Source organism: Neodiprion lecontei, chromosome 5 (assembly GCF_021901455.1).
Source record: "Neodiprion lecontei isolate iyNeoLeco1 chromosome 5, iyNeoLeco1.1, whole genome shotgun sequence".
NCBI classification, from domain to species: Eukaryota; Metazoa; Arthropoda; class Insecta; order Hymenoptera; family Diprionidae; genus Neodiprion; species Neodiprion lecontei.
Genome location: NC_060264.1, coordinates 35,743,112 through 35,760,320, shown reverse-complemented (window position 1 = coordinate 35,760,320; position 17,209 = coordinate 35,743,112). Strand labels below are relative to the sequence as shown.

The window sequence follows — 17,209 nt, the reverse complement described above, 5'->3', positions numbered from 1 at the left end:
CGTTCACAAGGGTTGGAAAATTTTGTAGAGCTTCATTTTTACGGAAATTGAAGCCATCAAACTAGCAATGCATAATTGTATATTGTTACTATTTTTTGTTGTTCATTATAATTGTATATTACTGTATAATTATAGATTACAAATATGAGTATACCCATGTAAGACACAATTCTAGCAGTTTCCAACATTGGTCAAAATTTTGGCGGAAATTGATACGGTAAAAGAGTCAGTGAAGCATTTTAAGAATGTTCGAAGGGCAAAAACATTTCGTCGCGGTATCGATTTTCAAGAGTTTCTCCTCACTAAATGCAGATCCCTTAGGAGCTTAAAATACATAACTAGAACGTCGTACAATCAATTACTGAGAAAATAAAATGGGTTTTTATTTTCCGATACTTTTTGCGGCAGTAACCAGTTGAGACTAACGTAATTGTTGATTTCAGAAATAATGCATCAATATTACACGCAAATTGGGTGTTTGGAAACTAAAATAGCTTGGAACGGCTATAAATTCATAAACTTCTGGATGTTGCTGCCTTGCCCGAGGATAGAATTATTTCTCAGAGAGGGAAATGGCGCCGAAGGAATGAGATAGAGGCAGAGAGAGCGAGAGAGAGAGATGGAAGCCCTAATTTCTGCTGGTTTAATTGAGCGTGAAAACATCGTCAATGAAATAAGGCGAAGTAACGAAAATTGGAGGATTGTGCGGTACATAACATGAGGCTATAGTGATTACTATATAGTGAAAATTCATCCGAGAATGACGCTGCTTCTCTCATCCAAGAGCCGTTTCTTTCGAGTGACTAGAATCAACATGCGAAATCACCAACGAACATTGCGCGAAGTAATTAGGCACAGTGGTTTGTCCTTGGTTCGCTGTATACGGTGTCAGAAGTGGGATTTGCCAGAATGCGTGTTTCGTGATTGGAGAACTCGCAGGAAGTGGGTTCTCGTAACTTGCCCACTTCGAATTTGTTTTCGGTCGAGAATAGCTGGAGCGAGAGAATCCTCGACACTCCATACCGTCAAGGGATTTCGGCAACACCTTTCGGGGTATTCAGCTGGCGAAGAGACGTGACTTGCTTCAATCAATATTAATTCTGTTAGTGAATCGCGGACCCGTAGCCCGAGGGAAGGAACCGGAGGGATGCGAAGCCTGGAGAGTGAAGTGGATGCCACCCGGAGAAGGTCCTATTGTCTCTAATAGGGTTATATTTGGTTGTAAGAGCAGGGCACCGGGCTCAGCCTTGTCTCGCGTAGTCATTCGAAACGATAAAATGTTTGTACAACCGTTGGCAATTTCTGTTGAGAGAAAATTTTTACACGTTCCGCAATGGAGAAAGGTTGTTCCGAAGAATTACATGTACAGGTGTCCAAAATTATCGAGGAACCGAAATTTTACAGGGAAAATCTCTGCAATATCCATGCGGACCAAACCGCTTGAATAAAAATATTATCACCTGTCTACCGGCAATCCTTCAGTAGCGATCAGTGGATACGGCAGAATCAATGGACACGGCAAGAAGTTTTGATTGAACGATGATGAGCTGAGCCGACAGACAGATTGGAGAATGACTGAGGTTCACATCGTTTGCAGCATATGAGGTGAAAGGGTCGATTGACTTGCTCTATTGAGTGTGCCGGAGTCCTGCAACGTTTTCCAACCCGGGTTGCAGTTCAAAGCTCGTATATCAAGAAATTAGTCGCGTCATTTAATGCCGGGTTTAATCCCCATCGGTGGGACGGAAGAGGGAACAAGTTTTGACGTTTGATGAATTACGCTGGCATTACCTGCTCGACCAAGAGAGTGAAGATATCAAAGCGAAGCTGAAGGGCCCTGTGGAAGAACGCTTCGTGTCACGCGTCAGTTTGCAATGCTCAGTTGGGTCGGAACTCTCTGTCCCCTTGGTCGTGCCTACCGGGGCTTCAATCGTGGATGAGGCGTGTATGCGAGAGTGCGTATTACGCTTGCGTGCACACAATCGCTGTCCACCGGACTAACGCGATTCCAGCTCCAACTCCATCATGCAGAGCCGGGCTGCGAGTAACCTCCATTCGGAATCCCCGATAGAGCTGGAATATTCAACATTCACCTTCCTCCCAGCTTGACGCCGGGATATCATCCGTTTCTCTATTTTCCTCACCTCCGAAATACACCAGAATCATGTACAGCTCGTACCTTCATACCTTACCTTCCGTCGAGGGGAAAACTTCCCCGAGCATCCAATAACGTGACGAAGTTATCTTTACGGACTATTTAATTATGCATCAAAGCTGAATGAGCACCTTTGTGGTCAAATGTCTGGTGGAGAGAGATTGAGGCGGGCTTACATGGACATTTCGACTACACAGGGTAGGCTGTAGTAATCTACATCAGGTGGAATAGCCACCCCTGGGGACTCCGTTAATTTCGACAAACTAATTAATCGGAAACGGGACTATCACCCAAAGCCGTACAATAACCAGATATCGCGTTGAACCATCGCCTGTCTCATGCCCTGCAACACTGAACACCAGAATCCACAAGTCTATCCCGTCATCAACGAGAATCTCACGTATCGAATACAGCCCATTTAATTATCCCAGCACCGCAAGGCATGGCCTCAATGCCGAAACCTTATGCCGGCTGGATATTGGCCTCTAATAGTTACGGTGTTATGTAATCTATGATCACTTCACCGATAAGAAGATAAAAGTAATTGAAAAGGCGCGGAAATGCTAGACAGTTCACTATTTCTTTACTTTTGCGTGAAAAGAAGTTCTTATACAGTGAGAATCCGCTTCGCTACACTCAATACTTTGAAAACAGCGCGTATCTTTATTGGTCCAACAGTATGCTCAAAGAATCTAATTTATAGGCACCATTAACCCTCGAGTTCGAAAGTCAAGCGGATGCATAAAACAGCTGAATGAAATTCAGTGACGGAAGTAGATTTGAGGATCTTTACAGCCGGGGGAAGCTGTACTGCGCAGTTTACGAAGATACCGTAGACGCCGGAAGAGAGAGAATCGCTTTCTGACCTACTGCAGAGCAAAGCGGGAATGGAAGATTTGGTTGATGGATATTGCCGGACAGGTGAGAATAGAGATCTGAGGTTATACCAGCCAATCAAGGATGATAACAGCGAGTGCTGATGAGTAGTTAATCTAAGGTGTCCCTGGAGGCGTCATTGAACCTCTTTCTCTGCCTGAACTCGCCTGCTTATGGTCGCGCCACCTCGTACACGTATCTCGACGGTCGTCACCCCTTCGCATCCGTGACTATCTCCCTGTGCTGATCGATATTCTATTGTGTTGTACCGCTCGAGCATCCCGTTCTTCGTACCTTGCGACGCGCCTCGAGCCATATTATATTAATTCACCCTGTAACAAGAGCCAAGCGTACCTTCGCGGCATGTGTTTTTCACACCTTGTATTCAGTCATGAAAAGCGACGAAAATGATATTCTGATCCCTGTTCGTCGCGTTTAGACTATCTGGATCAATCTTTATAAATAATGAAGTCAGTAACGATATGCGGAAGATAACGGATAACCTGATCCAACCTAATCTTCGGAATCTTGAAGTGAAACCATAACCAAAATAGCACATAGCAACATTCATAGTGTTGCACCTGATACTGAAAGTTGGTATACAGCAATAGTCTTACACTGTTAGAGCTATATTACAAGGAAAAAAGACTGACGCTGTACAACCGTATTGCAAATACTGTAACCGGCTGTTGAAAGTTGGATCACCCCAAACTATCATCTGGGTATTTCCGTATTCTTTGATACTGGGGTTGACGTAACGGTTCGTTATTTTAACCTGACCTGATATAACTTCACTTTAGACAAGTTCAGTTCTCAAGACAACCATCGAATAACATCGAAAGCACTGCAGTTATAAAATTTCCCATGATGGCTGACTTTTCGGAAGTATAGCTACTTTGGCTTTCATGGGATGAAATAATTTCTCTCTTTACTTGGAGCAGATATTAGGCCATTTCGGAAAGTGGCAGTTGTATGTTACGGAAGAGTTGTTAACGTTATCTCTGTCTATCCTTGCTCCCCCGGGCAGATAGGGGGATCTTACTGCCTTTTACGCTAGAGTAAGCAATTACGTGCTTATGGTAGATAGCAGGTGTAGCGGCGGCTCCTCCAACCTGACGTCTCAGGGGTCTCTTTCGCGTGTTTACGCGAGTCGTCGCGACTTTCCATCGCTGAGCTGATAGCGGCGATGGCGTAAGAGGGATGGAGATAGAGGTGACAGGGTCGAAAGCCGGATGTAAGTAGCTCGTAAAGTACCCGTAAATTTCGATTAGTGCAAAACGAGATGTTGGCTGCCTCGACGGTTCCTATAGGCTATGAATTGAGACGTATTAGGGAGGTCGGAGATGAAAACCATCGAATTACCGGAGGATTTCAAGTGCGCCGTGCCTCTTGAACGTGATCAGGGCCGATCTCTGTATATAAAAGGATAATTGAAAACTCTTCAGAGGACGGAAGGTTCGGAGACGTCATTCCAAGCAATTAACAATCAGAGCCTTGAGACGAGAGCAATGAAACCGGAATTTTCTTTAGCCACAAATCAAGAAACAGAAATATTCACAAGCAGTGCAGGGTTTCATTTATAACAAATTCATGAAGACCAAGTAGAAGACTCCTCGGGCTGATCGGGCCAACGGCGAATATCCGTAACCAAATCGGGAAACTTAACCGAACTGCAGAAGTTCAGACGTTTAGACTTCAGTCTAGCATGAAGTTGAGGTTGATTGCCAGTCGGTGAGCATCTACGATACCGGCGAGCGGGGAAGAGGCTGAATTCCACGAACATTACAATCCATTTACGGTGAGTTTCGTGTTATTACGAATCGGCGAATCGATCAACGAGCGGGAGAATATTACGGAGATGGAAATTGAGGCGGGGAAAATTGCGTGAATCGCCACGTGCAGTCTGGCTTCGGAGATTAACTCTTGAAGATATAACCCAACCCTCTTTTTCTGTCTCTCTCTAACCATCTTCATACACCCGGTATTTTCTACTGCATCGTGAAATTTACCAAAATATTTCCCAAAAGTACCGACCAGCTACCGACAATCAGTGAAGGACTATGTAAGGTACCTTTAAGAAATAATCTGGCAATTCCATCTAGAATTTCTCTTCACGGTAGAGCAAACTGCCGTCATCAAATGTATCACTCCAATCCGATCAATCCCGCAGCAAATTAACTGGGTACTGATCGCCATACACGGTCTTTGTATGTGCTCCGGATGAAACAGCGCCGGGTTTTCATTCCAAGCGGAACAAATGAATGCGACCCATCACCACTAGCATGGGTTTTGTCAGCCAACAGAGCGTACGAACAAATGCAGTAGTTTTTATTCGTTTATTTTTTTATACGACGTGGGGATAATCCGCGAACAGTACATTGTAAAACCACGTGACAACTTTTCTATAGATTGAATAATACCTATACATATTCATCGGGCGTCGCGGGATCTTGATACTGACCCTTGATTTAATTGATTCGCATAGCTAAGGAGTTTTTACATATATTTATTCGAAAGACGTTACGGTTAATTGCATATTACCATAAGTGTAATTTTGACTAATAACGCGTAATTTGGGATTCCAATTACGATTGGAAATGCGGTTCGATGTAACGACGAGGAATGTCCGAGACGTCAGTGTATTCTATGGAATATAAGCATATGAACAAGAGAGGTGAATTTTTTATCAGCTACTCACGCAATTTGACACTCTCCCAGATCAAACGAGTATTGACACTCGCTTGCGAGCTGTTTTTCACATTTTTCGAGTAAGGCAAGCGTACCAGTTATTAACCTCGTACCAATTACTGACCTGTTTTTGTTTGTGCTTGTTTGATCCTTTGTTCTAAATTTATCAAAAAATAAATTTGTAGTGTCCAGCCGTCTAGCAATTGGTTCCAGTCAGCAAGAAATTCACAATTTGTTTCGTCACTTTATAATTTTGGAAAATAAAAGCGTCAATAATTGGATCTAGACGTGTCGATAACTGGTGCACTTATCTTAGGGTTGTCAGCAGAATTCTTCCGGTTTTCTGAATACAGTGAGAAGGACATTTACATGAAAGGGTAGCGCGAGCGTAACCCGGATGAAACGTGTCGCAAGTTACACGGAGCGTATAGAATCCAGGCTTTACCATATAAGCTCGCTAATCCAATATATCTGAGTGTTGGCCTGATGTTGATGCTGTCCGTGCCACGGGGCGACGCAGTAGAACGCGGTTCTGTAATTAATCACTGCTCAGTGCTTGAATACAGATCACCCTGGACCTCGACGATATATGGTCTTCGGACGGAGGCTCGGGAGAACACGAAGGGCACACGTGAGCAAATGCTTTCCACGACGACTTCCGCAAGCTTGATGGATATGGCCGTTACGGCCGTTTAAAATGTTCCCCGAAATGATCGCGACATTGCAGGAAGAGGGATCAATTGAGAGTGTTTCGGAATGTGCCACGCGATATTTCGGGTTGCTAATTAGGACCGATCTTAATTAGAGAGAGTCAAGAGTCTTCCTTTAAGAGCTGTGAGCGAGGCGGATTGCATTATGTGGTCTGGTGGCGTTTGTCGTGGGGGATGAGGTATGTTTTGACAGAGAAGAAACACGTAGTAATGAACGTAGGATTTCGTTTGTCTGATGTCGTAATTTTAGCTAGCCTTGGTGTTAACAAATTACAGGAACGCACACCGGTATTTTCGCATTATTCTGGACCATGTAACGGGTAACATATGAAGGTTTTCTGCACGTGACGAGACGAATGATATTTCTATCGCCTCCGATCGATTTGACCTTTAAAAATAGATAGCGGGCCAGGAACAACCATCCGTCTTGTGTCCGTATCAAGGACCCGGACAGCATGGGGAAAAAGCGAGAGAAATATAAGAGCGGGCTTGTTTTTTGATATTTCGGCAAATGCCCAGGATGGCGATGAATCAGTCAAAGGAGCTTCTCTCTGGATTGTGGAAAATCACCCGAAAGCGGAGAAGCGTGCCAGAGACACTCGGAAAGAGATCTTAACAAAGAAGAAGATAAAGCCCTTCCACGAATGTATTTCTTCGTTATATTTTATTTTTAGTGAAGCGTTTTTGATTGTCAGATATAAAGCCGCAAACAAGAAACCTCTGATAGAGAGTATAAAACAACGGCGAATCACTCAAGAATCAAAGACTCTCACATCCTTGTCCAATTCTATAGGTACGGTAATGTTCATTAATGGGTTCCTAGTGGCTCACTATTATTTTGAAATCAAAACATAGGGACACGTAAGGCAGGAGAAAAAAAACGATGCGTTGATCATATACACATACAATTTTTTTAGAAAGAAAACTCGTTTCAGTTTTCAATCCAAAAAAATAGCGAGCCATTGGGCAACCATTAACGAACATTACTGTACAATTTTGAATTGTGCGCAAGAGAAGCTAGACACGACCATATTATATTTCTGATAATTATCTAGTACCACTGATGAATTCACGTCAATCCATCCATTAAATTTATGGTAGCGCATTAATCTCGAGTCATGCAAGCCACCGCGAGGTAAGCTCATAAATCTGAAACATCGAACTGACCGCTTACTTCGAAATGGGGGATAATTACTGCTGGGGATTATATCGCAACCCAACGTAACGGGGTAATTGCTTCAAGCTTGAGAAAAAAATCAGCTAAACTCTACCCTTCTATACCAAATGTGTCTGTTCCAGGACGAGGAGTGATACTGGACAGTCAAGGACCGGTCTTGGTCACGGAGCCACGATCGACGGTGGAGTTTGCCAACGACAGTGGTACAATGATGCATTGTTCTGCACACGGAAGCCCAGCGCCGAGGATCGACTGGTTAATGGGCGACGGTGCCCCCGTGCTGCCGATTCCAAACATACGTGAAATGCTCAGGAACGGTTCAATCTACTTTCTACCGTTTGGGGCGGAGAGCTATCGCCATGACGTCCACTCGGCTATGTACAGGTGCCAAGCTTCGAATAGTGTTGGACGAGTTTTGGGCCGGGAGATTAGCGTCCGAGCCGGTAAGTCCTCCGCTTTTTCTCATGGAGACTACATAAGGAGACCGAACTTCGTGTAAACTAGTAGCTGCCTGAAATAAGATGACACTGCTGTTCCATTTGCACCAACGACGGTACGGGTAGTATGAGGTGGCGGTGAAACCCTTCTACGAATCACATTACAGGATCATCGATTATTCGATCTTGGGCATCCTTGCAACCAATGACACTTGGGTGCAAAAGGAATACTAGCGACGTTAGTGGTATTAAAAATAAACCTAACGTGTACGATTACTTTCACAAGTTTTGACAATTCACCCATTTGAGTTCGGTCTCCTTAAGTAGTCTCCATGGTTTTTCCTGTTGCATCTATGACAAGGTCAACACTCTCGTCAATCGAATAAACAAATCTTCCGCTTCCTGGATTTACAGTTGTCCGGCAAAAGTACGAGGTTCAAGTACGCGACACTTACGTTCTGGCTGGAAACACGGGAGTCCTGAGGTGCGAGATACCGACCTTCGTCAAAGAATACGTTGCTGTTACATCCTGGGTGCAAGATTCCGCCTTTAACATTTACCCGGAACCAAAAAACGGTTAGTGCAACATATAAATTTTCACTGTGTGAAGCAATTATTTAATGCCTACCCTGAGTTTGACAGTGATTTACAAAGCAAACATTTACTCTGTGTGAAAATTCGGAAGCTTCTGACTTTGCATCATGGTAACAGATGAAGAGGATGAATATCCACTTCAGTGCAGATAGTAATACAGACTTATTGAATATTATTTTGATTACTAATATGCGCGTTCGAGTCGCGGGGAAAGGGGCGAAAGGGAGAGATGAGGAGGGAGGGAGTTAGGATAACGTCATCATTCCAATATGTCGAGGTGAGGCGGAATCGATTAACGACGCCATCTTGATTTGATGCGTTATATGACGTGCGCGACTACAAATTCCAGAAAATTCCACGCTGGTACTGGAAAGTGGTTGTTAAAAATATAAAATTAAAAAAAGGAAATAAATAAACAATGGGTTTAGGAAAAAAATATCGATATAATGTGAAGTCAATATTTTCACTGGTTCGCTCGCAACGGAAAATTGCAATGCGGATTTGTAGCATCGATTTGTTGGCACTGCATTGTACACTTGACACCAAATTGTTTGCTCTGCTACAACAGCAACTCGAATACCTCTAACGATGCACAGATTGTTGAAATGACACTCTTCTACGAGGGCATACCTTCCATCCGTCTCTCGAGCCAATTAAGACCTTGTTTAGTACGTCCGAACCACCTGCAAGAGTTAGCAACATATACATAAGTTGACCTACTGAAGAGGATAAGTTTGCCCTCGGTATGCCCCATGTGCTGTCATCACTGTAAAAAGACGGTTCCGGGTACCTTGGAAACGGTGGGTTCGCTTAGAGATTTCTTTTGAACGCGGATTTGCGCAAACCGAAAGGATATGCGAAACTTTTGACCTCGGCTCGGATGGAATTAGAGTCGGAATGATACGTTTCGAGTAAATATCGTGGTTAATTAGTGGTTGAGAGGGGCCAATTTTTAAGTGCGTGTACTGCAAACTTGTTATATCCATACCGGGATAGGCGGAGCTCACCGTTCAAGAGTGTGGAAAGCCGCATCTGCGCTGCTGCTCAGCGAATTCAACGGCGTGCATTAATGCTGGGAAGTGTAATAAGGGCCTGGTAAGTCTGGAATACAGCTCCTCCACTTCCCTGGGGTGTTTTGTTCGCGTGCCTTGAGCGCCGCTCCTCGTTCCACGAATTTCGAGATACATCTATCCGTTTCTAGCGCGATTCACGCTTTAATTAAAGAAAGTCTCAGATAGAGCTTTGGGGGTTTATGTGCTGACTTGAAAAAGTAGCCATCAGTCTCTTGTCGGTTGCACAAAGGTGGAGATTGGTGTCGACTAACTTTTCAATCGACCGCGAAGAGCTGAAGTATAAAACATCCGCAAAGAACATTCGAGTCGAGTTGATAAGCGTTCCGACAGTTTCCAATGGTGTCTATAGAGGTGAAGAGTGAACGAGCGAAAAGTGTGACAAAAGTTCGACTCTTCATTATCGCGTCTCGTGATCCGATAGCACGGTTAAAAAGATATATTGAGCTGCTGACGGAGGGGGAGCTTTCATTCTCGGGGGATTTGACAAGCGCTGAATTTGAAAAAAAAATCCAATCCTAGCGATCCGCGACAAGAAACCTTTTAAGACTGCCTCCTACCTCCATCTGTGATATCTGAACGCTATTGAAATAAACCAACGTTTGAAGAAATATTCAGAACAAAAGCCTTTAATCTCAACTGTAACAAAGGAGCTGAAAAGTCCTGAACGTTTCTGCGTTTTACCGTGAAAACTGTCGGGAGAAAAGTTTCGCCCGCAGAAATCTGTTCTTCCTTTGTAACTGACGCAGTCTCTCCTTCTACTGCCGCCCATCAAATGTTGGTAAAGTTTCAATCGACCCATTCTGCATCACACACCAAAATCCACGCACACAAACGCAACGCAGACATTCTCGCCTCGCCCGAAACTGCAGTTCAAACATCAGGCACTAAACTCCCAATGCAAATTCAGCTCTGCTGTGTTCAAATGTCCACCATTATCATTGCCTCACTACTAGCCAGCTATGCTCGTTTCTTGTTCATCCTCCGCACTGCAAGTTTCACAGCTCCGCGGTTGACACAACTATTTTCCCATTATCTACACGGAGCAATTGCACTTCTGCTAATAAGCACGGTAAATATTCGTTACTAGTCTTCAGCCTCCTTTTGACGGCTGCATTGAAGCCATAGTTTGAATCGCTTAACCCTTCGCAGCACAGCATTACATATATTAGACACCTTTTTGAATCGGTTATTAAAGATTTACATTCAATTTCAAGATATCGATCTCATTTTTGTAGCATAATTGGACTTCTAAGATGTCAATGTTGATGTTTCAAGAGGGATAATGATGATTCCGGGAATATAGTGAACGATATAAATAAACAAAGTGTTGAAAATTCTTGTTTTTACAGAATAAATGTAATTGTGGGGAGGTTATGGGAACTAGAAGATGAAACTCAGTGTTCTTTGGTTTGGGGTCGCTAGAAACGAATCCGACGTCAAAATTTCAGGATTCAAAATAACGGATTCAACGTGCCGCATTAAAAATATAAAAAAAATTTTTGAAAATATCTCAGATCTGACACCATTTTTGAAATCAGCGACCTCGAGAATCCTTAAATACCCAGTTTCGAGAAAGTCGGCTGCAAGGAAAAATGTATGCTTCAAAGGGTTAAAGCTGAACGCGTTTCTCCGGTCGAAGAAATGACTTTGAACACTCTTCCGCGTCATCGTCGACTCGTTCGCTGATTTTGAGAGCTGACAAAATTGAAGGGGCATTCTTCCGACAGTCCGAATCAGGGTACAGAACTGCGCGGATCGATTCCAACGATCCTTCGTCGAGCGGGTGATGAGGCGTCAAGCGGATGCTTTATGGGGCGCGTGTTCAACGGGATACCAATCGAGGCTTGGGCCAATGTACCTTACGTGAGTCGATAACACGAATCAATGCGAAACGGGAAGCTCGAGGGTCTGCAACGCGGTGATGAGGCGTACAGTAACACCGGCATTCGGGCAAACGTGAATGAATGGCACTGCGATCACGTCGCGGCTGCATTTAACAAATATTCGAACCGTGAGTGTTTTTGAATTGACGGCAGGAGGCGACGGACGAGACGGACGAGGAGCGAGATATTGACGTTGTTGTTGCGATGGGACCGCAGCGATCTTCTGCACGCGATGAGGCTATCCGCAGAGTGTAGGTATGCGTGGTTGTGAAAAAACGCAGACGTTTTATCGTGCATAACCTGCAGTTGAAGATGGAATCTACTGTGAGAAATGGGCCTAAAAACATACGGTGATTTTAGTTCGTGAAATTTCGTTCGCTTTGTCTACTCTGCCAGCTCACTTATACGAGTGTATAATATTTATGCTCGCCAATAAAAACTCCAATCAAAAAATTCAAATACGTAAAACGGAGAGCAATTTGAACGAGCATTCCTCTTACCGCCTCCGCTCATCATGAAGCAACCCTTTTTATATCGTACCAACTCGTGGGCAATGGGGTTCGAGATACAGGTATGCATACATTGTGGAATTTTTATAACACGCCACGTTGAATATTGCTAACACGAGGATACTTTTATTCACACATGTTTGTACGCTACGAGTCTGCCGGTTGGAGAATATTTTTTAACAGAAAATTACACACATACAATTTTTCTCTAGTCTGACAAATTGGTTCTGGACTTTTGCTGCCTGCTGCATGGATGGAAAAGTACAAAATTATTGGTATGTCGTGGTTCATAAGCTACACGAGAAGACATTCTTTTGAATATCCGCCAAAATTGAGAACTTAGGATCAGACAGACAGCCTCCGCCTTATAGCAACACGGGGATTATCAAGCGGGTGCGAAGGGCGCGAATTTCGGCTCTCTGCCATGAGCTCAGGGGACAGACTTCGAATTTCAGCTATCTCGTTGAAGTTCAATCTCAGATGCTGACAGCTATGATGGAAGAGAGTGCAGGCTGTGTAAATGGATCACGCCTAGTTGGATATGGAAGTAAAATACAACGTGACCGTAATAGTTAACGACTGGCTGGAGAAGTGTGGAATTCATCGGTACACGGTAATATTAAAGTCCGGTGTGCAAATCAATTCTATTAGGGGAGTTACAAAGAGATTTGAAGTTTCTTTGATGCGGCGATTATGAGATAAGAAATAAGAAAAGTTGTGACGCTTCTTTGTTTTCATTCTATCTATTTGTTCCGGTGGATTCTTTTTTTTTGGAGTTTACTCCTTAAGAAACGATTTGAGTTATAGGGCCCGCTACGGAAATTATATGAGGAGTAAAATCAAGTGTAACACGAAAACTTGAGGCGTCATAGGAAGAGATAAACATATATATCGAACGTGCAAAAGAATGAGATGGAATACATTACACAGCGTATCCTATACTCGGGGTCTCCTCTTTGTGCGGTGCTTTGTAGTCTCACTGTATAGTTCATTACCTCTCGTCTGAGAGTTGAATATGTGCGTATAATTGTACGTGTGTGTTGTGTGCCTGCGTATGAATTTATAAGACCTGACGTTATTACATCAAGATATTTGAAAATATGGAAGAAATTGATTTATGATAATGAAGAAGAATCCGAAAAACACATGGATGCGGTTAATTGGTAAGCTTATCGTTTACATTTATGAATAATATACATTTCAAATACGAACAACTAGATCTTCTATTTAGTGTTTTTATTATTTTTGATTGATTGATTTAATATATTTTATATTTATATATTATTTTCATTACTTATATTAACAGTTAGCGGCAAACATTTTTCCTTACTTACTATTGACTTGAGTTTTGTACTCGAGGGTTTTTGGGGTCACTGATTACGAATCTGCACTCAAAATTTGAAAATTCAAGATGGCGGATTCAAGATGGCGGATTCAATATGGCGGACCAAACGTGCAAAAACTCGTTTGTCGAGAGCGAAAGTTGGTACCCGGGGGTTTTCAGGGTCGCTGATTATGAATCCGCACTCAAAAGTTAGAAATTCAAGACGGCGGATCCAATATGGCGGACCAAAACGCAAAAAGTCGTTTGACAAGAGCGAAAGTTGGTACTCGGGGGTTTTTGCGGTCACTTATTACAAATATGCACTCAAAATTTGGAAATTTTTGAAGTAATATAAATAATCCGAATAATTACAGATATATGTTTGTTTCTCTTATCAATTTGGAAGATGCGTTCATTTACCCTCTTTTTCTATTCAATATTATATAATTATCGTTCGTAAGGAGTAAACTCCAGTAGTGCGTCGGAGCTGACACACACACTTTTTTTTATCTCGTATTTTGCTTTCTCTTTTTTTGCCGTCTTCTTCTGGACTCATCAGACTTTCACCAACTCGGTTAAACGATGGCGAAGCGCAGAAGAAGCTAGAGAGCAGATTTCCCGAAGAAGTTGAGCAATCCTGTGGGACTTGGATGCTTTTATCTTTATCCGTAATATCTCGTCTTTCGCAACATGACAAAGCCCGAAACCCGTCGAATGTTCACCTTAGTACAAACTCTCATTCATCCAACTAGATCAGCCGCTCCCTCTCCCTTTGTGAAACATTCACGCGCAATGAATTAAATGGAAGTTCTACTTGATTAGGTCAGATCGCAATAAATATGACAGAGATTAACTCAGAAATGCTTACTCAAGTTTATTCATATCCAAATAAAATCAGTTCAAGGATACCAACGCGGTAAATAATGAAAAATTAACTATTGTTCACAGATGGAAAATACCACATGCTGCCGACGGGAGAGCTCCTCATATTCGCGGTGAGCACTGCCGATGCACATTCGAGCTACCGATGCCGAACCGTCCATCACGTGACCGGAGACACGGTCGAAAGTTCATCGTACGCACGCCTGGTGGTGACCGGTGAGTACCGACGGTCGGTAAAGACTTTTAATTAAAGGAACAGGCGTCCAAGAATTTACGACATCGAGAACCCGGGGCAATAAGCTATGGCGACACCCCTCGAGGGGTCAAAGGACGCATTCTGCAACTAGCTGCAAGGCGTGAGAAGGGTGCGTCTGAATAGTGGCCGAGGGGAGTGATTTAGAAGAGCTGATCGCAGTCGAGGAGGATTATCAGTTTACACAACGATATTGGAGTGAAATTAATCTTCATATAACCCACGAATTCGTTCCTTCGTCTCAAGCTGATCCCCTTTCGGTGAAATTTCGTTCCAATCGTTCGTTCGATCGAAGTGATGTGGTTGAGGTCAGGTTAGGTTAGGTTAGGTTACGGTACACTATAATGAGGAATAATCAGATGTCTTAACAAGGAAGAAGGAGGAAGGTGGATGAAACTGAAACTGAAGATCCCTTTAGCTCGGGCATTACATATCCAAGGTGTATTTGTGTTTGTGTGTGTGTGTCAGGTGGCGAAGTCTGTAGTTTGAAGGAGGGCTCCATTTGCGGAGCACGGCGCTCGTGCTGATGGGAGCAGATAGTCCTACTGCGCGGCGAATGGAGCCGAGAAAGGCACTGCCAGATAATGGGGGAAGTGTAGCGAGAGAAAAATGACACCGCCGGGAAAACAACAAGGCACCGATGGTGGGAAACGGAGTTTCTCCTGGCGGTGGATCTCGCCATTTTCCGAGCCCTCGACGGGCTCTGTGTATCAGTTAACGGATGTGCCTCGTAAACGGAACCTTCCCTCTCGCCATCCAGGCGGGGAAATTTTTATTTTCTCACTTGAAAAAATAACAATAATATTAACACAAAATCCACTCGTGTGGTCGAGCAAACAACTCCGAAACCGAAATAAAGACGTTATTGATGTTCGTCAGGGGAACGTCATTCTGTAGGGTACCTTATTCGAGAACATAAAAAATAACCCTATTCTCCAAAAATGATATTTGTCTTTCCGACTAACTCGATAGGCATCCTTCTGGGCAAAGTTCAGATGCAGAAATAGGACTACACTGCACCGATAATTAGGTAGTGGTCGATTTACAGAAACCAAATTGACCAAAAATCTGTTTACTCACACTCACACAATCTAACAAATTCTGTGTTCACGTCGGCCAAACTTATGCATTATAAAATTGTGTCGAAATGACAAAAGAATCAATTTTCTCGATCGAAATGAAAACAATTTGATTGAATAATGGTAAAGCCGAGTTAACTTTAGTTTGATATCATTGGAGTGAACAAAAGATTGGGTCGAATGAGGTGATCTTTCGCTGAATTTAATAAACTATGGTCGGCGGGACCGAATGTTTGTTGTTAGCAGAAATCGCAACAATTATTTGACGTGGTTTTTATTAAAAATAATATTCTGTACGATGACGATGGAATATTTAATTAAAGCGGTGGCATCCATTCAACCGCAGGTGCAACCTGCTTCGACCATGTATACTGACCGTGAGTTGGTGCTACTAAACAATGGTACGAACTGTCGAATTTCTAATTAAATCAATCTTGACGTTGAAAACATTCGTCTATTCGATTCTACCTGTAAGAATTTATTATGGTAACCACGGTATATTCATTTTTACAAAATCATAGCTCGAGCAACGATTTTTCCTCTAACTGCATTTGCTTGGTTGATTCGATGACTTTTTTCTCTTCGCATAGAAGCCCGAATTTCACCTGAAGGGTCGAGTTCAAATACTGAATTCATGTTTGTAGTCCAACTGAAGTCAATTTGCATATTATATGATCCAGGACCGCGGCGAATATGGGATCGACTGGAAAAGTGCGAGAGAGGCAAGAGGGGGATGAGCACCTCGGCATACTCGAAATAATAATCGCTTATCACATGGTCCGCGGCCTCCATTGGCTTGCCCGTGGGTTCCCACGCGTATTGTTTCGTTTTCCTCGACTTTTGTTATTTTTCGAGACATCAAGCAGCGTTATTGCGGTCCAGGGCTGGCTAGGTGGAGATTACACATTCCCTCCGGTATTCTCGTGGCTCGGACGAAATGGGTTAATGTTTCGTGTCGAGTGCTTGCTGGGAGCAGTCGGCACAACATTCACCCAATTTTTTTCCAATTAAAATTTTTTACACGTCAAAACGGGCTTGACGGCTAGACCTGAAGCTTCCAGCTAATTCATTCCACAGGTTCGGTATTTTTTGCCTTTGTTCAGCCTTTAATCCAACTGTTTTTCTGTAGTGGTTCTGCCGGCTCTAATGCCAAAGAACTGCGATAGAGTGGAAACATTGAACCAATCTAAAGTTCTGATGGGTTTACGAATCCCAGATTGAACTCCACCGGGGTATTATCAACGCCGAATAGCTCTAAGAATGCTCAATTCAATTCAACAAACGAGTAGACAGACTTTCCGCCCACCAAAGAGACCGGAATTCCGGCCATTGCAACTCGGAGCATTTCGCTAATCGGTGGTTGAGAGGGAACCAAAATTTTTTAAGAGATATTGGATCAGACGGTCGTCCACTACCGCCATTCTCTTGTCTGCGGGGCTTGCCACCCTCTACTTTTGGCTTCGACGAGGCAACATTGGCGTCTTGTTTCGTCTATATGAGAACGAAGAATCGGCAAGAAACAATGCGATATTGCTTTCATCGTCTGGGATCTTAGCCAACCAAACTGGC

General features: G+C 43.3%; 1 protein-coding gene across 5 annotated transcripts in view; it reads left to right on the top strand.

The window, feature by feature from the left end:
• Positions 1–17,209, top strand: part of LOC107217284 (Down syndrome cell adhesion molecule-like protein Dscam2) — a 62,824-nt gene that overhangs the window by 18,805 nt on the left and 26,810 nt on the right. For all 5 annotated transcript variants that reach the window (XM_046740242.1, XM_015654759.2, XM_046740243.1 and 2 more), the window contains 3 exons: positions 7,729–8,049; positions 8,458–8,619; positions 14,375–14,524. In XM_046740242.1, coding sequence (XP_046596198.1) covers positions 7,815–8,049; positions 8,458–8,619; positions 14,375–14,524 — 547 coding nt within the window. In that variant the 5' untranslated portion in view covers positions 7,729–7,814. The remainder of the gene's footprint in view (positions 1–7,728; positions 8,050–8,457; positions 8,620–14,374; positions 14,525–17,209) is intronic.